Genomic DNA, 26,354 nt, shown 5'->3' with positions numbered 1-26,354 from the left:
AATCAAAACATAAAATGAATGTTCAAATTACTTTTGATACTTTTAGTGTAGGCAAAAGGGGAAAACAGCCAAACTTTAGCTGAATTGATCACATTACTCTAGAAATAAGTAACCAGCTTTTATACAAAATACTTATTTAAAAATAATATAGCTTTCCCCCCCCCAAATATTTAAAGGCAAATTCCTGTGCTTGTTTTCCTTAAGATCAGACAATTCCCTCCAAACCTTGCCAAAATTGTTTCCTGCAAAGTCTTTATTCTTCCTATTCTTCTAACCAGTATATAATGCAACAAGTTCATATATGAGAAGCTCTCTCTTCAGTAATACTCTGATCATGCTCTTTAAACATTCAACATGGTCTTCATCCATATAACTCAAAGGCAATCTGTCAGGAAACTGATATTTACCCAGCTCATCCCAGAGCTGCCTATATTTGTCCGTCATCGCAGTGCCTTGTTGCCTCCAAAGTGACAGACGAGGGTCAGCCATGAACTGCTCTGTTATCAAGGTCAACATGCGGGCCCCATTAGAGTCCCTCATCTTCAACATCTCCCGAACCTGTAGGGGAAAAAACAAACTGTTAGAAAAATGTTCAAAAACAAACAGCAATACAGACAACCAGTTTTCTTGGGAAAGGAGGCAGTTAATTCTTGACATCAGCCCTCTTAAGCAAACAAAAGTTGTTAAAACTGGTTTCTAACCTAAATGGTAATTGACTCAAAGAACTGATCCTTAGTGTGTGTGTGTGTGTGTGTGTGTGTGTATAAAATTTCAGAATTCAAATGAGGGAAGAAATTTCGCTAACTTCCCAATTCAAAAAACATTTTTTTTTAATTGCCAGTCTATAGAAAAGTAGCACAAGAACAAATAAGACAAATCACGTGGCACCTTCCTGACTTATCACTGGAAGAGTGGAGCCTAAAAAAAGCAGTCTACCCCTGGCCAGTTTGGCTCAGCAGTTAGAGCATCAGCCTGAGGACCAATGAGTCACAGGTTTGATTCCAGTCAAGGGCACATACCTGTTGCGATTCGTCCCTGGCCCTGGTTTGGGTCGTACAGGAGGCAGCCACTCGCTATGTTCCTTTCACATCGATATTTCTCTTTCTCTCTCTCTCTCCCCCACTCTCCAGTGGTTCTCAACCTTCTTAATGCCATGACCCTTTTTAATACAGTTCCTCAATAAAATTATTTCCACTGCTACTTCATAACTGTAATTTTGCTACTGTTATGTCTTAGGCGACCCCTGTGAAAGGGTCGTTCGACCCCCCAAAGGGGTCACGACCCACAGGTTGAGAACCACTGAAAAGTGGAAAAAATATCCTCAGGTGAGGATAAAAAAAAAGTCTATTAAGAACTCTTTAGGGATCTTTTAAATTGATCTCATGATGTTTATAATAGCATCTGTCCTTCAATTTTTTTTAAACAGCTTTATTGAAACAAAATTCACATACCATACAATTCACAATTTCAACTGTGCAACTCCTCATTTCTTTTTTTTGGTTTTGTTTTTGTTTTTTATCCTCACTCGAGGACATTTTTTGTTCAGATAGAGTGGGAGGGAGAGAGAGAGAAAGAAACATCAACGTCAAAAGGACACATCGAGTGGCTGCCACCCGCACGACCAACCAGGGCTGGGGACAAACTGCAACTGAGGTACACGCCCTTAGCGGGAACCGAACCCGGGTCTCTCTGGACCGCAGGCCGACACTCTAACTGCTGAGCCAAACCAGCCAAAGAGCAACTCCTCAGTTTTTGAGGTAAATTAGTAAAATCAGTAAATTCTCTCTCACTGAAGTTTTTTTGCCATAAAGAACAGAATCGGCCGTGGCTGGTTTGGCTCAGTCATCAGAGTGTCAGCCCATGGACCAAAGGGTCGTATCCTGATCAAGGGCACATAGCTGGGTTGCAGGTTCAATCCCCAGCCCTAGTCAGGGTCATGTGGGACGCAACCAATCAATGTGTCTCTCTCACATCGATGTCTCTCTCCCCCTTCCCTCCCTCCCTTTCACTCTATCTAAAAATCAATGGAAAAACACCCTCGGGTGAGGATTAACAAAAAAAGAGAACAGTATCACATGCACTCTGATGGATTGTTTTTGCAATGTTAAAAGGAAATGGATGAGGCTGTAGGTTCAAGAACTCTTTTGGCTCTAAATGAGCAATCCACGAAGTAGAACCATGGCCAATGACCTAGGAAGTTAACTTGGCCTCTCATGTTGGAACCTCTAGCTCTGTCCATTACTCTTGTACTACATTTCCCAAATAAAAGAAAGGAAGAAAGAAACACAAGGCTGACAGAAACCCCTAAATAAATACATCCATTCCAAAAGTGCACAGCTATGTGTTCAACAAATAAGAATCCCAGCTGAACACCAGTACCAGGTTCTCCGTACAGCAAATAACTGGAGCAAGCAAGGTCATGAGCAGTGGAAAAGGAGAGGTGGGTCCTTTAATTCAAGATTTTCTTTTTATGAAAAGCAAATGAAGGAGGAAATGACAGACCTTCAATAAAGCACCTCAAACCTCCAGATCAATAGATCCTGCCCCAGGCTTGTACCCTGACAAGTGATAGAACCCCATCATAGTCTTTAGAATTTGAGCCTTGTAAAGAACTCAAAAGCACTTCTATAGTAAGTAAATCACAAGGGTTGTGCTTCCAGGAAGGTTATTTCAGTAATCTTAGAAAGAAATTTGGAATATGGAAGCACTAAAAAGTCATGAAAAGATGAAGACTGGGAGAAAGAGAGTGGCTTGCCATTTACTGTACATGGTATTTAAGAGTTTTACATTTACACTTGTCATTTAATCTTTATAACAACCATATAAAGTAGGCCAGATTATAATCCCCATTTTACGAATTATAAAACCATGCCTCAGAGAAGTTAAACAACTTGCCTAAAGGACAAGAGTAGTAAAGGGTAAAGGGGATCAAATACATGGTGACAAAAGGAGATTTGAAGGGATCAGAACCCAAATCTGTCTTAACTCTACTTAACGCTGAGTTATGTCATTCCCCAAATCAGAAGTTGATGTTATTTCATATGGCAGCATATATAATGCATACATCATGTAGAGATAAACACTGCAAATGCAGGCCAGTCCAGCACCTCTTTCACAATGCTTCTATTAGGCCACAGTGTACTCTGCTGACATGAGACTATGAAATACTTCTTGTGTGTCTAAATATATAAACGTTTAGTAGTTACTGCTGTATCAAATTTGATTTAATGTTTACCTTCCTGATAAATTTTTTCTAGCCTATTACTCATCTAGAAATAGCAATGAAAGTAAGTACTATCAAGCATATAAACCAGAACTATTAACCACCACTCCAGTACTACATCTATAGCCTAATGGTAGTTAATTTTCAGACTGTTGACTTAAGCATTACTGGAGTTTGAAGTGCCTATGAGTAACTAAAGAATGATTAAATCATGTGTGTGTGGAATAGTTTTAGAGTTAAATGTATTTTGTTATAAACTTGATTATCAAAAAATTAGCAATCGATGCTATGGTTTACAGAATAAATCTTCATTAACAGAGTATGAGGAATCAGAGCACACTATTTTCTAGTCATAACCTATATCAGAGTTTACACTAATTCTTTTGAACTAAAAGAGCAAAAAACAAAATTCTTTTATTTATTATGAATATTAGAGGTTATTTAACAAAAGTATCAATGAACGGAGTTATCTGTTCCCTTAAAATCATTCTGAATATATTACCCACCATGATAGCTGTACCCTCAGTGAAAAGAGTGGTTTAATAAAATGCTTATTTAAAAAGCATTTTATCCAATATTTAGATTTGTGTTTATAGAACTAAAAGTTCTGTATAAAGCAAAAGATACAGCTTCTGCTAACACAGAACTAGTAACAAAGATAACTTTCTTAGGTCATCATATTTTGGTGATGAAAATTAACATCTATCTAGGCCCAACTACATGTTGGACACCATACTCATTTTAACACCAAGATCACAATTTGAGAAGATATGCTATTAGCTAATTTTACAGATGAGGAAACTGACTTGAATAACTTTCAAAGGTTCATATACTCAATAAGATTAGAACTTAGATTTAAACCGAGGTCTGTATGATTCCAAAATCTATGTTTTTAAAACAAATTTAAAGATACTGATATTATTAAACTAGAAATGCAATACACCTTTTAAGGGCTGTATTCAAGTTACAGGGGAAATTAGAAAAAGACAAAACTTGAATAGATGTCATTTTTAAACAACATTAAAATATTTATTTTGGCTTTAGTATTGGAAGATTTTTCAAAATTGTATAAATTGTCACCATTTTGTTAGAAACTGAGAGAAAAAAAGGTTCCACATTTTGTCTAAGGACACCTAAGCAAATTAATACTTGCGTTATAACACAGAAGTTTCTAATTGATTGATTTAGACTCTATTCTTTTAAAAAAATTAATTAAAAAGAGAAGTCTTTACACTACTACTGTAAACATGATCATGTAAACATACTTTCGATATATGTATATACTTAGAATATTTCTTTAAAAATAAACAATCATACCTTTGCAAAGAGCAAATTAAGCTGCTTCCCTGATCCGTGGTACCCGCCCTGGGAAAGGAACAGTTTAACCTGTTCTTGAACCTGCTCTTCATCTAAGTGCCAGCAGTTTTCATCATCTATACTAGCACCTGCTGTTGGATCAGGAGCACCTAGAATAAAAAGAAAAAAATAACACATGTGCTAGATAAAAACTGTGCTAAAAGGGCTCTGATAATAAACTTGAAAAGAATTAAGATTATATACTTTTTGTCTAAACACTTTTTAATTCAATCTCAATGCAATTATACATACAAATTTGTGACTTAAAATAAATACAAGAAGCATTCTTGTATTTCCAGGATTTTCCTAATTTGTGCTAAACCAAAATGCACATTACTTTGGAACTGAAATATTCCTATTTTTTTATGATCAGAGACTCTACCTTTGGAGATGAGTTTATAAATTCTTTAAAGAATAAAAAAGTCACTAAAGTCTTATTGTAAATATGTGGTGTGTATAAAGCACTACTGTGTGGGATATGTTAAGAAAATGTTTTTCAAAGACTTTAGAAAAATACAAAACCAAGTAAATTCAGCAGAGTATTTCTTTCTTTACTATGTTAATGCAAGAAGCCGTCACCATTATCTGCTGCTGTGTAAACTACATGCTTACAAAACTGAAGATTAAAAAGGGAAATCAAGCCACCTGGGAACAGGCAATACAGCTGCTGTACTAAACCAGGTTGTAGTATCACCTTGCCAAAGTGCATAAATATTTTATTGCTGAAGTACACACAAAAGATAACAGCTGTATAATAAGCCCTGTGTGTAGACTACCTTAGAAATTAAAAACTACTGACATATTTAGGCAGGTAAAAGTTACGTTTCATTATTTATTAAGAAAAGAAAAGAAAACGTTATTCAAAATATAAAATAACTTACATCTAATATAAAATATAATAATATAAAATAACTTACATCTAAAAACCTTTCATCAATAATGTTTCATCCCTTAAAGAGATACATTTGTAGGTACTGTTTCATATTACTTTTCTTCTTCTTCTAATGATCTAATGCAGAGTCAATAGGCCAAGGAAATAACCACTAACATCTGCTTAGAACCAGGTCTATTAGTCCCTAGGAGTAACAGTGGGTCGGTGAACCTCCATGAACCTCATTCATTCATATATTGAGTGCCCTCTGCTAGATTTGGAGATGGAATAATTTACAAAATATACAGAATTCCTATCCTCAGAATTTACCATCTAGTTCAATGGCTTTTATACATTTTTTTTTTTTACTAAGACCCATAATAAAAAATACAATTTACATTATGCCCAATATACATATGTATTTGAGTACTTATGTGATCACATCTATCTATTGATCTGAAGCACAGAACGAAAGAATACCCTTACAATAAGTAAAGAGGTCTATTTTCTATTTTAGTTCCATTCTTAAAAAGAGTTTGTCATAATTTTTTTAAAAAACTGATTTCATAACCAATAACAGGTTGCAACCCACTATATAAGAAATACTTTTTAGTGTGTGAGATAAATATCAATCTAATAATCACACATAAAAACTTATATTAATAAGTGGTAATAATTGCTCAAAGGAAGAAGTCAAGGTGCCAGGGGAGGCTAGATCAGAGAGCTCTGACCTCGCCTTGGAAAGCCAGGGTAAGCAAATGAGGAAATGGAATTTGAGCTGAGATTTGCCTTAAGTAGATTAAAAGTTCACTAAACGCAGGAAAAGGAAGGAATGGGTCTGCATGTGAGACGAGGCGTTTGCACAGAGATCTCAGGTGGGAAGGAATGTGGTATGTGGACAAAATAAAAAACAGTTCAAGTCCATGCAACAAAAAAGTAGCGGATGAGGAGAAAAGCAACACAAGACAACCCTGGAGTAGAGATAAGGGCCAGACCCTGAGAACCCTGGCAAGTGAGCTGTTTTTTTCCCCCATAAGAATAATGAATGGGAATTTATGACAAGGTTATCCAAACTGGAAGAATGGAATACTCTAGACAGTAAGAGGTGTTTGTCCTGATGTACATCAATTTCAACATTCCTACCATGAAATATTAAGCAGCCATAAAAATAAATGTGAAGATTCTGTATCTACTACAATGGAAAGATATACAGGATATACTTGTTGCTTGAAAAACAAAAAGTGAAGAAAAATATGCATAGTGTACCACCTTTTGTATAAATAATGAAGATTTAAAAATAGCTTTTGTATTAGGATTTCCTTACATATGCATAAAATATTTTTAAAGAATGTTTACAATGAGTAACCTAGTTACATGAGGGAAGAAATTCCTTCACTGAATACCTTTTCACACTTTTAAAATTGTGAAACTATGTGAGTATAGTTATGTATCTAAAAAACATCTCTCTAAAGTATGGATGATGGATTGGGAAGCAAAAATATATGAGAACAGTGAGGATGACATTCTGATGGTCTGGACAAAGGATGAAGCAATACCTTGAAAAAACAGCAGTGAGAACAGAAATGGAGAACCTGACAGGAATTTAGGACATAAATCAATAGGACTTGATGAAGAAGTGGACATGTGAGGTATGAGAAATCAAGAGTTGAGAGACACATGGGTTTCTAAACAACTAGACAAAATACTGGAAACTCACTGACACACAGACCATCACAGAGCAGGACCAGGTTTGGGGTGGGAGAGGCAGTGTTTGGGTCATGAGTTCAGATTGACACATGATGCGTTGGAGTACCTTTGAGACAGCTGTGAGAAAGGACAGGATATCAAGTAAGAGCTGGGTATACTGTGGTAGGCAGTATGGGGTAAAGACCATCTAAACTGGAGCCCTAAGGAAGGCCAACATTTAAAGGTCAGGAAAGAGAATGAGCAAGGATGGAAGTTAAGGCAGAGAAAGCTGTTCCAAGTAGGGATTAGGCAACTAGGTAGATATTCAAGCTCCCAGAGAGCAAGGATTTTACCTGCCCTGCTCACCACCACTTCCTAATACCTAGCCAGTGTTTGCCACTATCAGGCAATCAAGTATTGGGAGGAAGGAGGAAAAAGAGGGAGGGGAAAAAGCATGCATACATCCCACACCCTTGAAAATGATTCCTATTAAAAAGGAATCACTGCTAAAGTGTCCTCACACATACTTCATTACCTCATTTTTCTCCTCACAATGTCCCTTGGAGGTGAGCCTAGATCATCCTGATCCCTATTCTACAGCAGGAGAAACCGTTTCAGAGTAGTTATGACTTATCCTCAGCCACACTGCCAAATCCAGTCTCCTCTTTCTCTCCCCTGTGGTAGAATATATCCCAGAACCTTGGAGCTAAAGTCTGATTATTGGAGACATCAGAGCAAGATTTATGAACCCTAAATCAAAGATAAATTTAAGGAATGCCACTAGGATGTTTGCAGGCATTCGTTAGCACTGTTTTCTTATACAGAAAGACTTGACACAACAATGATGTGAAGAGTTTACTGGAGCTACATCTGAATCCCACAGAGATTCAGAATCCCTAATCCAGCCAATTGCCTTGATTCTAGCAAAAGACAGACACAGACACACAGTCAGATGAACAGACAGACACATGCATGCATCAGAACAGACTTCCCAAATAATTAAACTCCAGGGTCTCAACTTTTTAATTTCAGTTCCCACTATCTTCCTAAAATCCTCCTGGGAAATCTGACATATCCCTCCTTATCCTCTTCTTAGGGAAAATTCTGACAAGATCATGATTATGCACTCCCCACTGTTCCCTCTGATGAACTGAGCCAAATCTGATTTCTATCCTCACAGTGGTGTTTCCCCCAATTTTTATGATTTTTTTTTCTTTTTCTTTTTATCCTCACCCGAGGATATTTTTCCATTTTTTGTACAGATAGAGTGGGAGGGGGAGAGAGAGAGAGAAATATCGACGTGAAGGGACACATCGAGTGGCTGCCACCCGCACGACCAACCAGGGCCGGGGACAAACTGCAACCGAAGTACGTGCCCTTAGCGGGAACCGAACCCGGGTCTCTCCGGACCGCAGGCCGACGCTCTAACCGCTGAGCCAAACTGGCCAGGGCCTTTTTAAGTTGTTTTCTATTGGGTACTGAAGGCCAAGACCTACAAGGAGTCCTGTCCCAGAAGGACATGGATGCAGGCTAACAGTCCTGTGGTATGACAGAGGCATGCTATCCTCCGCTGCTTGGGTCAGAGCTCTTTGAGGCTTGAAGTTTCTGTTTGCCACGGAAATATCCAGATATTTTAAGTAGATTTGAATTTGAAGAAAACCCCAGGGCTTCTCCTTGGCTTGAAGTGGCAAAGGGATTGACATTCAGATATTCTCCCAAACTTTAGGATATACTAGAGTCTTGTATTTTTCCTACTAAGAAAAAGAATCAGGAATCGCTTTTATTTGACTTGAATTACACAATGAGTTGTTCCTTAAAATCTAACAGGTTTGAAAGCACTATCATATTTTAAAAACATACAACATATTTAAAATGCCTTTAATGAATCACTTATATGCATACATATTTTTATTCTTGCCCAGCTTGAAAGCTATCTAATAGCAAATGTCTAAATACATGAATTATGTTTCTCAAGTTTTTAAGAAAATCAAGCTGTGGTTTTTATTTGGTGGGAGGTGTACTAATATTAGAATAACTTATTTCTTGAGCATATGGGGGAGGGCAGGGGCAATGCAGAAGGAAAATGGCCCATAGACAAAATTTTACTGCAAATAAGCTAATAAAATCTCCACACAAGTTGAGAGGGATGTGTGCAGTTCCTAATCCTGGATTAGAATTCAGAAGTCTTCACTTCTAGGCACAGTTTAGAAAAACCATGTCCTCCCGCAAATCACTTTAGCTCCTTAAGCCTCCACTTCCTCAACCCTAACATTCTATAACGTAGGAATAAAAAATTAACTAGGTAATAAAAATTAGAAATCTCATGTAGCTCTGTAGAAAACATCCTCACTTGGTCATAGCAATACAAGCAAAGGTAACTAATTGATAAATAAACTTAATACAACTCAACATTTTAGGAGTGAGACATGTATACTATATATTATAGACCAGAAAATTAAATGTCTACAATGATAATTTCCCTAAAGTAGCAAATTCACTTATTAAAATTTAATGTTAGAATTTAATCAAATCCTAATGTCTTGATTGTATGCATTAAAGTGTTGCCTAAGCCTTGTATAAAATGCCGATTTGCACAACTTATTTTTACTTGTTAATGGCTGTCTATAATCAAAGACAAATCTCTCAGCATTTAGCTTTGAGAAAGGTATTTATACATTTGCTATTAGATGTTCCCCTAGTTGGGCAGAAACCAGAATCTGTATATGTAAATTAAATGGTCCATTTAAAGTGTTTTAAAACCTATCATATTTTACTCTTATTTATAATTATAAATGCTATAACTTTTACAACTGTATAATTAATCTTTGTGAGCATTTTATTACCAAAGCTTAATTCTTCAAAGTTTTAAGCCTTCAGGGAAATTGAAATCATCTGTTGAAATAAGTAAAACAGTTTAACTGTCTCTCATTCCCAGCTAGGGAGTGTGAACTAATTTACCCTCCTACCTTGTTATGTAATACCATAGGAGGCAAGCAAAGGAGAATTCATAGACATGAAGAACCAGTGTCAAATCCTTGGCTTCCACTGTCTACTACTAGATTTAGTTTGATGTATCCCAACATCAAAACTCCCTTACCCCAGCTGTTCTCAAAATTACAAGTTTATCAAAATTCCTGAGGCACATTGTGAAAAATAACTGCTTAGGTAACACCTCAGGCCTACTGAATCAGAATCTTTGTCAGGATAAAAAAAGGGGAGGGGGGGTTGGAGTGGAGAGACAATTCTGTATTTAGAGAGGATGTTTAACGTGGTGGCACATTCCGGATTTTCATATTGAAAAGTCTTTGGGGCCCTAAATCATCAGAGGCCACTCTAGTGTACTAAATGAAGCACCTACTATATTTAAGACCTACTGTATGAGATATCTGTCTCATGTCACGGAAATGATTCTAAACATTAGGAAACATCAAATCATTCTGCAAATTTTAAACTGAGATATTAAGACATGTTCAAACTGGCTAATGCTATGTTTGATATGTAGAATTATCCACAGCTTTGGGTTCTAATGGGGAACTCAATGCTTTCTTTTCTCTTACTCTGGTGGGAAACAAATTCAAAGACAGAAGTGAAAGGCTTTTAGTTTACATTTTCATCTTAACTGTGACCTAACTGCTTTAGTAACTCTCTTGTCCAAATAATGCTTTAACTATTTATATACATGTAGCAGTGCTTCTTCTGTGTTAAAATTAAATTGACAGCCCTGGCCGGTTTGGCTCAGCGGTTAGAGCGTCCGCCTGCGGTCCGGAGAGACCCAGGTTCGGTTCCCGCTAAGGGCGCGTACCTCGGTTGCAGTTTGTCCCCGGCCCTGGTTGGTCGTGCGGGTGGCAGCCACTCGATGTGTCCCTTTCACATCGATGTTTCCCTCTCTCTCTCTTCCTCTCTCCCTCCTACTCTGTCTGTACAAAAAATGGAAAAATGTCCTCGGATGAGGATTAAAAAAAAAAAAAATTTTAAATTGACAAATTCAGTCTATAATAGGCAGAATGCAGGCAGCAGATGTCTACACTGCAGAGGTGATGAATGTAGAATTAAGTCTCTTTTAGGGGACCTCTAGAAGAATGCCATTTCCTACAGTTTTAGCCTGCTCTTAAAACTAGGAAACATAAAAGTTGGCAGTTTGCAAAGGCACCAATACACCTGTCTTACAAGCTGAAGGTAAAATCCTGACTTCAACCACTGGTACCAAGAGGGAGGCAAGGCATCAAACTTCAGGGATTCAGATTCAAAGGAAGTCTTTCTTTAGAGAGGACAAGAGCTGGAAGATGGCTGAAAAATAATGTGCACTATATAAATAAGAACACTTGAGAAAAGATTTAAATTCTTAATCAAATCCTCATTTCAAAGTAGTGACTAATTTCAACTTACAATTTTGTGGTAGCTGAAATAGATCCTTCATCACCTTCAATGGCCAGTCCATGTAATTCTACTGCCACGACACAGTGTGGTATCCTTTCCAGGAGCCATTAGAAGGCAACCTGTTTTCTTTATCATAGACATTAATTACATAGGGAGGCCTGGCATTCTCCAGGCTCTGCTCCCTAAACAAGCCACCTTCCTTTCAGCTAAATGCCAAGGAAGTAAATAAGTAGCACTGTAATCATCATATATCTCAGGGACCTCAAATAGGCCTGTCAGGGTTTACAGGTCCTCCTCCATTATTTTCCTCTCATCTGACTTTATTACTCATCTTTTATTATCATTTAATTTACTTCAGAAGTTCAATAATATACTTATTCATGTACAGAAACAATAATGTATTTTATATGGATAAAAAGCAATGAAGTATTTGTACATTCTCTAATGCTCATTAAAAAATGCAGAGTGTAAACACAGTGCGTAACAGGTAAGTCATTTTCCATTAATTAGCTAATAAATATATTAACAATTACTTGGTACACAAATATAAATATTTAAAAGAAACATTCTCAGAAAGTCTCAATTTTACGTAATCTAACTCTTCACATTTATTAAGAGAGCTACAAAAAATCTGAATAGTATGTTCTGATTATTTTAAAAGATGTTTTAAAAAAACTGGTTCACAGATATTTACCTCAACTATCTATCACTATAAAGACACATGCTAATTAGCACATCACAATAATGGCGGTAACAGCTACTCATATTTACTCCTTTAACCCTCCTGACCTTATGAAATAGTCACTCTTTATTGTTCATGTTTTATAAATACAAAAACTGAGACTTGAAAAGATTTAGCTACTTGTTCTCAGTATTCTAACTTTTATAACTTCTAAGTTTTTAAACACTCTGAATAGTCTTACAGTGGGGGAGGTATGAGAAACCCATGTGTGGGGAACATAGGAACAATACCCTCATCTAGCCAACACAGAGAGACTTAGGGTGAGTAAGGAGAGAGGGATGTTGAGGAAACTGATCACAGATGGTAGCAATTCTTTACAAATTATGAAAGTTGGGGGACTGTCAGAGATGACTATAGGGTATAAGGAAAGGCAAGATTTGGAGGTGAAAAGAAAAGGAGGAAGAATATTGGGCTAAAAGTAACTTGGCTGTCTCTGCATTACCCTAGCAAATTCCTCTGGAGTTAGAGATGTGAGTCCTCCAAATTAAGATATATAATGTCTAAGATCATTTCTGTTTTGATAAATATTTTTTGTTCATATGAAGGAGAAAATACCGCCTGTACATGATCGCATATTCCATCAATGAAAAAAACAACAACACACATTTAAATCATATTATGAAATCATTAAGTTTTAGTTAAAAATTAAAAGTAAAACTTAATTTTTGGAGGAAAATTGGATAGTAAGTACAAAACTCAAAATGCATATACCACTTGCTCTGGTATTTCTACTACTAAGAAATTTCTACTAATAATATTTTTAAAAATTATTTGCACAAATATACACACACAAAGCACTGCATATAGTAGAAAAAAATGGAAACAACTTCAAAATCATTCAGTAGTTTAATGGTTAAATATATCCATACTATGAAATATTACACAAAATTTAAAACAGTAACAGGCTTATTTGGAGTAACATAAAAATATATTGGCAATATATTAAGAGAGAAAAAACAAACTGCAGAAAAATGTCCTTTGAACTGTTTTTAAAAATCACATACGTGTGTACATGAAGAAAACTGCCTCAAGGAATATAAACCATACTGTCAACAGTGGTTGCCTTGGGGGAGTAGGGAACTATTGGAGACTAAGGGAGGAAGCTATTGGGAGTGGAGAGGCAATGAGGACTTGTCTTTTCAAGTTCATATACTTCTATTCTACTATACTTTTTTCCAACATGCAGGCTTAGTTTTTTTAATTTTAAGTTTCACACTACTGCACTTTGAGATAACATATTTAAAGCAACTTTATTCTCTCCTATAGAATATATTTATTAATTATATCAACCACCACTTGATCATATCTTTGTTTCACCAACTGTCAATGCCAGAATGTTCTACAATACAAACTAAATGCTTGTAATAACCAAATTATCTCCCTAGGATACTTGCAAAAACTGGCTGCTAATGCAAGCCCAATTATAATGAACATGACCATCTTAAAGAGAAACAAAAGAGGGATGTGACATGAGGCCTCCATCAAACGACTCCAACTGTCTCTCACTGCTAGATTTGGAACATGTATGTATATAAGAATAAATCTCCAAGTTCCTACTTAGAACAAAATAAAATGAAAAAGATAAGTGTTACTTTTTATTTAACAAATTGCATGTGCCTATTTTTTATTGATTGATTTTAGAAAGAGAGAGGAAGGGAGAGAGGGAGGGAGGGAGAAGAGAGAAAGAAACATCAATCAGTTGTTCCACTTATTTATGCATTCATTGGTTGATTCTTGTATGTGCCCTGACTGGGGATCGAACCCACAACCTTGGCATATTGGGATGATGCTTTCACCAACTGAGTTACCCAGCCAGGGCCCTATTACTTCTTAAGTATTGTCCTTAGGGAGGCTACCAAGATAATACAGGTCATAGTTTTGACCCTGATGGAGCTTACAATCAAGAACACATAAGCTACACAAGGAAGATGGGACTGCTGAATGGGTATGCTGGTTTGGTAATATCTGGGGAAGCCTGAATGGACTAATATATAAGACACAGAGGCATTTAGAGGCTAAGTTTAGCGGGACAGGCAGGCATGAATGGAATTTATGGTTTTGGTTTAATAAGAACCATGCTCAAACAAATTGAAATGTCTGATCAAAGAAAAATATGCAAGCACACCTGGGTAAAAGTACAAGAGGTACACCTTCGCAGTATGGATCCTAGGTGCCTCCTGGATTTCTGCAGAAATACCACCACCAAAGAGTCACAGAATCAGAGGTGGAAGAGATCTTCGATGCCATATGTCAATCCTTAGGGACATGTGAATACATCCCTTCTTTATCTGGCTGACTGAAATGGTATCTCTGGGCACACATCAGTGAGTGAGGAATGAGTCTAGCATACTTTTACGATTGGCCAGGCCCTGGGAGTAAAAGAGCCACTGAAATGACTCCCCTTTCCCACTGTTCCAACGTCACAGCTTCCCCTAAGTCTGCCCCTCTTTGTTGTAGTCTGCTCTGTATAGACTAGCCCATAAAGAGGTTGCTAAAAAGAGCACAAGAGAGAAAGTAAAAGAGGAAATATGTGCCAGAAAGTCAGAGAAAAGCAAGCTGACCTCCAACTCTGATATCCATCCCTCAAATGGTTTCTTCTCTCTTAACTATGAGTACTTATAGACATCTCAAAAGGAAGTGAACTCAGTTATTATTATTATTATTCATGCATACATTATATCATTAAAATTCTCACAACTCTCTTAGAGATGAAATGAGCATTTTAAATATGAGAAAAAATTAGTCTCACCCAAGTCACATAGGTAATACATAGTGAAGACAATACTAGACTCTGGACCTCTAGATTTCAAGCTTAATGTTCTGTCCCTATACCATAATTCACCAATCTATAATATATCTCCTTTAATAGGAAGCATAAAGGACCAGAAGAGGCTGAGTGGAAGTAACTAAGAAAGTGGATGAGCACTTAGAAATCAGTAAATTTCTAACTAAGCAGTTAGCAAAGACACCAGCCTCTTTTTTAAGAGTATGGAAGCTAGAAAGTTTTATTATAAATATAAAATCAAGAGCAAACGATTTTGGTTTAAAAAATGCAATACTGCCAAGATTTTGGAGCAGCCTATGTGCCCATCAGCAGCTATGGTACATTTACACAATGGAATACTACTCAGCTGTAAAAAAAGAAAATTTTACATCATGGACCTGGAGAGCATCATGCTATGTGAAATAAGCCAGTCAGAGAAAAACAAGTACCAAATGATTTCACTCCTATGTGGAATCTAATGAACAACTGAACAAGCAATTAGAGATAGACACAGAGAAAGAGAGAAGGCTGATAGCTCAACGGGATGGGCAGGTGATTGAGCAAAAAAGATAAAGAATTCATGAATACATGGACACAGACAACAGTGTTGTGATTGCTGAGGGTGTGGAAGAGGGTATAGGGGGAATAAATGATAGAACTTTTTTTTAAAAAATATATATTTTTAAGAATTGTTTTTTGATTTTTGTCTTAAAGCAAGAGAGAGAGAGCAACATTGATGCAAGAACACAAAACTGGTCGGCTGCCTCCTGCATGCCCCCTACCAGGGATTGAGCCTGCAACCTGGGCATATGCTCTTAAACTGGGCATTTAATTGGCAACCTCCTAGCACACAGATGGCACCCAACCAACTGAGCCACACCAGCCAGGGAAAAAATATATATATTAAAAAACAAAACAAAAAAAACTGCCACTGGCATCTCCTTGGAGGGCCATCAACACTGCCTATCTTACAGCCACTATTTAGCATACAATGTGAAAAATTTTATAAAAATACAGTGAAATGTAAAAAAGCCTACTGACGAGGACTGAACTATTATGGTGACTAAATCTACATTCCAACTGCCTTTGCTGAGTCTGTGACTTTGAATAAATCACTAACCCATTCTTCTTGGTTTTTCATCTAGAAACTACTACAATTACAAAATTGCAATGTCTAGCTTACAAGGAAATTGTGAGAAACAATTGTGCCTGAAATAGACTTGAAGAAGCTTTTAATTCCTCAGGCTAAAATTGTTTTAAAAATAAAATACTCGCCCTGGCCAGTTTGGCTCAGCAGCTAGAGCACCAGCCTGCGGTCCAGAGAGACCCAGGTTCAGTTCCCGCTAAGGGCACGTATCTCGGTTGCAGTTTGTCCCCAGCCCTGGTTGGGTCGTGCGGGTGGCAGCCACTCGATGTGTCCCTTTCACGTTGATGTCTCTCTCTCTCTCCCCGTCCCCCACTCTATCTGAACAAAAAAATGAAGAAAAAAAAAAAAGTCCTTGGGTGAGGATAAAAATAAATAAATAAATAAACAAATAAATAAATAAATAATAAAAATAAAATACTTAAAATAATGAAAAGCAACTAATAGAATTTTAAGAAGCATTGCGATAAGTTCACTAGGAAAAGAAAACACCTACCACCAACACTGTATTTACTTATCAATTACATTATGCCCTTTTCTAAAATAAAACTGGATTAATCTAAAACTCATTGTCTTTATGATAACTACTAAAACAATCAAATCTAAATCCTATCCTAATGATATTTATCTAGCAAAGTAAAAGTGATGCTTTTCCTTAGAGAAAAAGTAACTCTTCCCAATATTCATATTCAAGAAATCTTAGAAAAGAAAAAATATACCCACAAAACCATAAAAAAAATGCACTCTTTTTAAAAAATGGGTTAAAGAATGCTTTCTGTACAGATGTTTGGAGGCAAGCGGGACCATGTAGTCAAATAATTGAAAAACATTTTTAATCCCACCCCCTACTAAGTTACTACTAATCTAACAGTTAAAATAAGACCCTCCAGGGAGCAGATTTCCCATTTCATCACTTAAGGTCATGGCCTGCTTCCTATCTCTTCTTTTTTACCACTTGTCACTAGAATGGAAGGAAGGAAGGCAGCTCATGTAATTGGCCCATTTCCAGGCTGGGAGCAAATCTGATGATAAATTAAGTGAAGAGAAAGTTGGCGGGAGAACTGCTCAAGTTCACTGATCTCATGAAGCTTTTCTCATATAAAAGTTATTCGAAAATCACATGGAATCTAAAACTAACCTGCATTCTGTTCTTGATATTTCCTTAGATATATTTTTCTTCCAATTTTAGAAGTTCTAAAAGAAATATAATATCCTGTGGACACATTCTACACCCAATTTAGTTTATACTGTTTCATTAGTCCCACTATTTCAACACAGAAACAGATTTTAAAAGTTTTAAGAAAGGAAACTTTGGGGGCTGCTATCCTTCAAAATAAGGAAGACAAGTATAGTTGACTGTTGACGTGAACTTCTGGTTAAACTAAAACTCAGAGAACAAAGTGACTAACCCTAATAAATTAAGAAATAAGGAAAAAAAGAGAATGCACAGAAATTTGAAGAAATGATATATCCTATTCTTTTGCCTCCTCTGAGCAATTTAGTAAGAAGCCAGAAAAGGGCTCATGAGAAATCTCTGAAATGACTGTAGGTGACCTGAACTTTCGCAAGGCAACAAGATTGAGACAGGCGATAGGACAGAGCAGAAATCTACTTGCAAAAGTCCTCAAGTGTGTGTGCTTTTGGTGGGCCCAAGGTACTTATGTGGCAGAGTTGTTTACAATCCTGTTATTCAACATTGACGGACTCTACCAAGTAAAATGCTTTACACACCTTAAGACAGCTACTTTAATAAAGCTGAATCTGATATGAGGAGAACTAGAAGAAATATAGCTATGCGGATTTTCCTGACATAAAAACCATGTTAAAAATATCTTATGGCACCAGGAGACTTGTAAAAGAATGCTCACAGCAGCTCTATTCAAAACAAGATCCATTAACAGTGAAATGGGAAAAAAAAAAAAGTGCTGTTCTTATACCTAGAATATCTCGAGTTGTGCTGTCCAATAAGGTAGACACTAGCCACATGTGGCTATTGAGAACTCGCAATGTAACTAAAATGTGATTTGAGCCCTGGCCGGTTTGGCTCAGCGGTTGGAGCGTCGGCCTGCGGTACAGAGAGTCCCAGGTTCGGTTCCCGCTAAGGGCATGTACCTCGGTTGCAGTTTGTCCCCGGCCCTGGTTGGTCATGCGGGTGGCAGCCACTCAATGTGTCCCTTCATATCGATGTTTCTCTCTCTCTCTCTCTCTTCCTCTCTCTCCCTCCCACTCTATCTGAACAAAAAATGGAAAAATGTCCTCGGGTGAGGATAAAAAATAAATAAATAAATAAATAAATAAATAAATAAATAAATAAATAATAAATAAAAAAATAAAATGTGATTTGAGATGTGATGATTTCAAAGAAATGAAAAGGGGGTAAGAAATATCAATATTTATGTTGAATTGATATTTAAGAATAGTGATATTAATATGAATATGATGAATCAATAGTTTGGATATACTGAGAATAAAACCTACATTAAAATTAATTTTGTTTCTTTTTAAATGAGGCTACTAGAATAGTTGAAATTATACATGTGGCTCTTTTCATATTTCTATTGGACAGTGCTGAGAGTGGTCTATTTGTTGGCTTGGGGACTGGTTTGCTTTGTTAATCTGCACATTTATATTTTATGCACTTCTCTGTGCATTACATCTCACTATTTTAAAAAATTTTAAGAAATTATCTCCATCTGCTTTTCTTAAACATTTATATTTGTTATATCAAGTAATGACTGAAGAAAACCTAAAACAATAGGATTGAGTGACTGGTTCTGGCATCTCAAATCAATACAACTAAAAAAATATAAAAACGTTAGGCCCCTGAGCTGCTTAGTCACAGTCTGTCACAGTCTTCAATATATTTTTCAAAATACTTTAAAATTATATCTAAACATTTGAAAAACACAGCAACCTGTAATTCAACAATATTATTCATCCTATACTAATATGCAATATATTATTTGCAATATATGAAATAAGTGATGTCTACTTCTGAAAAGTTGCATATATTCTTTTGAGTCAACATATTTACAATGCACAAAATAAACAGTTGATAAATGTGTTTACAAATAAATGAGATCACATGTTCAATGTATGAAAGATTTAAAAGAAAACCTTTTGGGAATTTCTTATACATAATAATCTTATCTTAATGTCTCTATAAACAAGTTGTAATACTTTTCTAATAATAATTTATTTTTTTAATTTGAGGCATTCTGTCACAAAGTTCTTGCCTTGGAAAATAAATTTTTAAAGAAAAGAGAAATAAAAATTCTGAGTATGCACAAGTCAGTTTACTGATGACAGCTGACATCGGCAAATTAAATGCCTAAATAAGTGTTTTCTACCACTAATATCTAGTGTTTGATGAAATTTTAGCAAATATAAAAGTATAGAAGACATGCTTTAAAAAGAGATTTTTCTAAGCATGAAAGGCATGATAGCTAGTAGAATGCACAAAACACTCCGAAAGAAATGTTTTAAAATGCAAAACAAAACTTAGAATTCTCTCAGCTACCTAAGGGCAATGCTGATGACCTAAACTCACATTTAACTCATTTTTATGAAGAGTTGAACTTATAAACAAAAAGGAATCTAGAATAAATCTATAGAATAAATGTCTATACTCACCATGAACTTGGTTAATCTCTGAATTCTGGGATAGAATTTCATCTGCTAATTTTTGAGCAGTTGGCAAAACTTCTGTATGGTGCACTGTGATCAAATACTGTACAAATTTTTGTAGTTGGTCTCTATTCATTTGAAAGAGAGTCTCTGAAATGGGAAGATGCAATTTGACCTGATCTGGCTTGCGGATGCGGTATAAAGACAGTGCCACAACATGGGCACAATAAAATATGTCCTTGTTTCCACAGCTGCAGGTCACTGAGGTAATCTTGCAACGATCAAAGCTGATGGCCACGTTGCAAACAGTTTCTGGCTCCGATTGTATTGCAGGTTCTGTCACTGTGCCACTCAAGTGGAAACCTAAATGAAAGGAAGGGAGGAGAGAGTTTAGCTTCTGTATTCAGATGCTATGAAATATTCCAATTCTTTGAAATATGTATTACTTGACGGCAGCAAAAAAAAATATGACAGCTTTTATTTTCAAGTAAGAACATTCAGGCCACTCAAACTCAACCCCACACCCACTCCCACACCCTAAAGGTAACAAATAAATGGTAGTCAACAGACATCTGTAGTATTTTACACAGCCATGTCAAAACACTTATCACATATGTCATCCACTATTCCTAAAGAAAACTGTTAGATCACAGCACTAATAAGCCATCATTACTCTACTCTAAATCTGTGGTATACTCGATAAAAATTCACTAGATCAGTGGTTTTCTTCCTTTTTAAACAACTTTTTAAAGTTAAGTAGTCCAGCTCAGCTTTCTTCTCAGTGAACTCCTTCCTTCCCTCTATCTTTATTCCAGGTAGCCACTAGTCTCCTTCAACCAACTCTGTAACTCTGAGGGGATCCCTTTCACAAATACTGACCAGAAAAAAAAAAAAGGTTTTAATTAATAATCCTTTCTGTAGCATGCATTAACATATCCCCCAATATAGCTACATGTCTGCTGATAGAACTGCAAAGCCCACCAAATCTCATGAATACCACATGTAAGTAGCTAGCAAGGACTATTTTGTATCACATTATATAGAGTCAAAGCTCGTAAAGAAGAAGGTCGTTAAACATTCGCGCTTGGGCGTGTGCGCACGCACGGTCATGCAAAATCATCAAAGGGGCAAGCGGCCTTAGTGGCTTAAATTCAGAACCACACAGGAATCCTTCACAATCTCCCAGACCAAATGGCCATGTGGGCACTGCTAATAAAGGTCTCGAGATAAGACATTCAATCACCACACACAGGTAACAATTCTCCTTTGTAAAGCCCTGGCTACAGTGAGTGTACAGCCAACTGAAAACTGCCTTCCACCAGTCACCAGCAGTCCTGGCCTGTTGGTCAGGGGACAAATCCTCCTCATAACTCTTCCCCAAATGTGTTTGGAAGGTCATCCTGAGTTCTTTTGGGCATGCCCATTCAGTTCCATCTTCCCTTCCTGAAGCCACATTCAGAGGCCAGGGTTAAGCCTTAAGGGGATCCCTTTGGGAACCTCCAGGACACAGTACCTAAGGATTCCAAGTGCCTGACAGAAACTTGAAGATACAAAATAAAGCCCTTGGCTTGCTCTCTCAGCCTCACTATCCATACTACTTACATAAAATTCACCAAGCCCGCCATTTCTTCAGATTCCTCTTTATTCACACAAAGGTTCTACACCATGTGGGAAGTCTGGGAACCTGCAGAGATGTGATATGAGAATAATGGCCAGATGACACCTAGAGTTCAACGTGGGGCATCTGAAGCCCCCTTAGTGTCTTCTTCAAGGGAGGGCCATCAGGCCAGAAAACTGGAAGAAACAAAATTCAACTGACAAGAAATCTTTCAGAGTAATAAATATAGTTGGATCTTGATCATTCATATTCAGCAACACTTAGTTGAAAGCGAGAAGTGCCATAATAATTTTTACCAAATTAATTCATTTTAATAGTATTTCCTAAAAACAAGCTACTATTATTGCTTCACAATACTGCATTTTGAGAACTGCAATATGATAGACAACTTCTGGTTTTCTTCCAGAGTTTCAGAATGGATATTCCAGTCTCCTTTATCTTTTTTAGTCAATAAGTTTTTGGAAAACCACAATTAAAGAAAGATACATAGTAAATGTAATCATATTTTCAAAAAATTTTAAATGTATTTTCCCATGAGTAAAAAGTCATTAAAAGTAAATATCCAAAAACATTTCAAAAATGACGAATAAGGGCAGTCTTGCCTTATTATATACATGATGCACTGTAAACCTCCAATAACTAAAAATCCATAGGACAGGCACAGATTAGGGCAAAAAATAAATAAAAATGAATGGATCATAAGAGAGAGTCCAGAAAGTTCCCAAGAATATACTGCACATTTAGCGCAAGAAATCTATTTTCCACCTGTCACATATATGTGTGTAAAAAGAAACCAGTTATTACTACAAGAAAATAGTTGTCATAAACTGCCCATTTATAAAATTAACCTCTCCCAGTTAACACTATCATATCTCTTCTTGATCACAAGGTCAATGTCTTTGTCTCTCCACAAATGTGATATTGGAGAATTTCTCAAATCACACACAGGCAAAGAAAGCTAAGAAAATTGAGGAACCAAGAGTTAGACTAGTTAGTAATTAGTCAAAGGCTGTAACTTAACAAGTACTTCAAGGGACTAATTTAACTATCAAAGAAGAAACCCTTAGGAAAACTGATGAAGCCCTCAAAAAAGTTTTACAAAAATCACTCCATTCCTGTGATCTGTGCAAGTCAGAAGGAAGCAAAATATATTGAATCCTGATATCACATATAATTTATTATCCAATTTCATTACATTAAACATTTACTACTCTCCTAAAATTTTTAAAAAGCAAACTATAAAATATTGTGACCATCAGTTTAAGAAATATGTGAAGACACATAAACATATATGTCTTACAGAGTAACACTTCATTAATCTACTATCATCAAAGATTAAGGAGTTTCATGAATATTCATTTTCCAAGTAATTCTACATTATCTTTCATATACCCAAACTCCTATAAGAATTCCAACCATTTTGGGGGAGACATTTCTGTTTGTAAGTTCTATCTAACCTGCTGCCCTAATCAGCTGACCATTTAGGATGTTTACCAAGTGAATGAGGAAGCACTCCTTGTAACAGACAACTGCAGGTAGCAATACTCTATCTACTTAGGTCTTTTTGTTACTTTTCTCCATTATCAGCTCTCACAATGACTCCTCTCCATTACTGCTAGCCTTTTTCACAGAAAACTTTTTGCCCCCAGGTCAGCTGCGCCTCTAACTTGACTAGCTTTGTGGCAGAGATTTAATACTTAGAGACCTATTCATTTCGGGGGAGAGGGGCATGTCCCCATTACTTTTTAGGTTGGGATGGTTGATGTTACTAGAGACAAAAAGCTTTATTTTAAATACAGGAAAATCACATACACAGATAAAGGACAGCTGGTATATTAATTTTTAAGACTACACAATATTCAGTCAATATATAGGAATTCCATTAAGCCTTACTTCAGGATGGTCTAGTGGCGTATTTTGGCTTCTCCAATTTGAAAAATCTTTAAAATTCCACCAATGCACTCTGTCGATCCTAAATCATACCAGAGCATGCGCAGGAGAAGCAAGCAGAATATTCCTCTCTCTCTCAACATTCCTAGAAGGCTGTAAGGTATCTTTCCCCACACCTTCCTCTCCACCCCCAACCTATTTTATCTCTTAGTTACTGAGTGACTTGAAACATAAAAATGTTCCTGAGTGTGGATTTTACCTTTCTGGAGTTCTGACAAACCCTGATGATCAGCTGTTTTAAGCAAAATCTCCTCTGGGATAGTTAGCTGTTCTATATGACAGAACTGAGGACACAAAAAGAGGCAATCTTCCCCACTATGATAAAATATGGATAATTGTTTTCTTTTCAAAAAACTAAAACTTAAAAAGAAATTATCTAAACCCTTTCTTATAAATATATTTATTTGACTTTACAAAATATAATCTGTCAAAGATAGTTAATCCCATGAGAGCAAACCTCACTGAGCAGTCAAACTGTTTTACGATCATGTCACCCCTGAGCCCAATAAAACATTAATATTCACATTATCAATCTGCAGAAACTGAAGAAAAACAAAGCAGAAACCAAGGCACAGTACTGTATAGGCTTCAGTAATAGACTTTGACTTGGTTCAGGTTCTGTTACTTAGATGCTGAGAGCTCTGAACTTTCTATTTAACATCTCCAAGTCTGGCTCTATGTGTGTGCAAAATATGGCTATAAATACCTCCTAGGGTTGTTTTGGGATTAAAATGAAATAACATATGTAAAGCACCTGGCACATAGTAAAAGTGCTCATTAAATTTTATTTCCCTTTCCTTCCTTTCCCAGCTGGAGAAGTAGGGGAGGGATATTAAATACATTCCCTTCATCCCAAACACTTTATTTTTCTATGCTACTGAAATTTTGGAGGGTGGGGGTGGGGGTTTTCACTCATGACATGTCTTGAAAAGTAAGCTTGGTCACTAAGAATGTTTGAGGTGAGTAAGGCGACACTAGAAGAATTATTGCTGTTTGACGACAAAACCAAAAAACTTCAGTCAGTTATACCTTTGCTCAATGCAGTGGCCTTTCCCCATTTTCCTACTGAGTTCTGCCCACACACAAATAGCTAATTTTGTCAGAATGTTACTTACATACATAGATAATTCAGAAAATATAAGAGAGATTTCTTTTGACTAACCATACAATATTTCTAAAGAGTTATAATGTAATGATTCTCAAAATGTGGTCCAGGGACACCCAGAAGTTTCTGAGACCCTTTCAGGGTGTCCACAAGATCAAACATTTTTCATAATTATACCTAGACATTACTGATCTTTTAAACTCTCTCTCATGCACGTACATTGAGTAAGCAAAAGGAGTGTGGGGCCCCCGCAATAAAATTAAGAGTGAGATCAGAAAGATGAGGAACTATTTATAATGCACTACTAAGAAAGGGAAGAAATAGCTCCTCTTTGCCAAACCATCTTTGAAAGAACATGACTTGCACTTGAATCTTACAGGTCAGTAGTTAATAAAACTCAACAGAGAAACACTTAAAGGGCAAATTTCTCATGCATGAGCACATATTCAAATCAACTACATTAATCAATTCTCATTAATGTAAAGTTAAAGTTTCTGGAAAGCAAATATTTATTTTTTCACTAATATTCTAAAATAAGCTTTCCTTGAGAGCTGATTTTCAATATATAGGGTTAGATTTTAGTTGCATTTTAAAGAAGACCCATATCAGACTGGAAAGACAACTGTTTTAAAATACATAGAGAATTTCTAAAGATTGGCCATTTTGTGTGTGTGTACGCGCGCGCAAAACATGGCTAGAAATGTATGTGCTCAGTTAACTAAAAATGGTTACAAACTCAAAGCATTAGAAAACTTTTAAGCTAAAATAAACTGGTAGACATAAAATAAATATACAGTAAAAACTACTGCTTTCAGGGCACATTCTTTTCAGAAAAATATGCACCCTGCACATGAAGTGCTCAAGTAACATATTTTTGTTGAAAAAGAATTTAACAGAAGCACTGGTGTAGTACCTACACAAATACATCTTTTACCCTTTTCCTAAATAAAAAGAAGCCCTGGGGAAATTAAAGGCAGAAACCAAAGCAATGTAATGTTATGGCTGAAAGGGTTGCAAGGGTTATGCGAGGTTTTCTGTATTTTTTTCAAAGCTAAGTCTAAACAATACAAAAGTGTTAACATTTAACACTCTCATAACAAAATATATTCATTGGTTAACTAAACCTACTATATTGCTAAATGTATAGTAACTAATATCTGATTCTGTGTCCCTGGTAAAATGGATGAGTTAATCAATGCCACCCAAAACCAAATTTTTTTACCTTTCCTAACTGAAAACTACAACATACAAAATCCAACTCACCATGTTGCAATCATCAATTTAAAAAACAAAATGTCTTAATTAAAATTGTGCTTAATTTCCAGATCAGCAGTATTGACACATTAAGGGCCCAAGATGTAGCAATAAACTCAACTCAAAAATGAACTTGTCTAAAATATGATATTCCTTCTCAACTACATAATTTTCTCAAAGGGAAATCCTAAATTAAAGAGACTGCATCCTGTGAGCTGGTTAATTAAATCCTCTAGCCCTAGTTTCTAATACTAAGCTTAAACAGCTTACAGAAAGACATTAGGAGATTTTGCTGGCAATCACTAATGAAGTGGTTTTCGTCTTTCAGAAAATTATTTTTAAAGGAAAAGCTTTATTTTTAAGTCTACTTTAAAAATGCCTGTTTGGAATAGAATCATTCCTACACTTCATTAATATTTGAGAGAAAGACAATGGCAAATTAATGCAAAGACCAGACTGTAAACCACAGCACACCATATAAACAACATAAAAATTTACGAAGCATGCACTAGATGGGCCCAACCTATAGTTCCCAGCGGCATTCTGTTCAGTATGGGTTTTGCTCTCATTAATGTAGATTTTTGCACCATTTCATATAAGGATCTGTATGATCAGCATTACTGTTAGATATGAATGG

At 36.2% G+C, this 26,354-nt stretch overlaps 1 protein-coding gene across 1 annotated transcript in view; it reads right to left on the bottom strand.

Moving 5' to 3' along the window:
• ZSWIM6 (zinc finger SWIM-type containing 6) overlaps positions 1-26,354 on the bottom strand; it is a 192,019-nt gene that overhangs the window by 45,791 nt on the left and 119,874 nt on the right. The window contains exons 2-4 of the mRNA XM_036278942.1: positions 19,797-20,153; positions 4,541-4,689; positions 408-558 (exon numbers count right to left, since the gene is read on the bottom strand). Of these exons, the coding sequence (XP_036134835.1) occupies positions 408-558; positions 4,541-4,689; positions 19,797-20,153 (657 nt within the window). The remainder of the gene's footprint in view (positions 1-407; positions 559-4,540; positions 4,690-19,796; positions 20,154-26,354) is intronic.

The sequence above is a fragment of the Molossus molossus genome, unplaced genomic scaffold, assembly GCF_014108415.1.
Source record: "Molossus molossus isolate mMolMol1 unplaced genomic scaffold, mMolMol1.p scaffold_m16_p_3, whole genome shotgun sequence".
NCBI classification, from domain to species: domain Eukaryota; kingdom Metazoa; phylum Chordata; class Mammalia; order Chiroptera; family Molossidae; genus Molossus; species Molossus molossus.
This window is presented reverse-complemented; position numbering and strand designations above follow the sequence as displayed.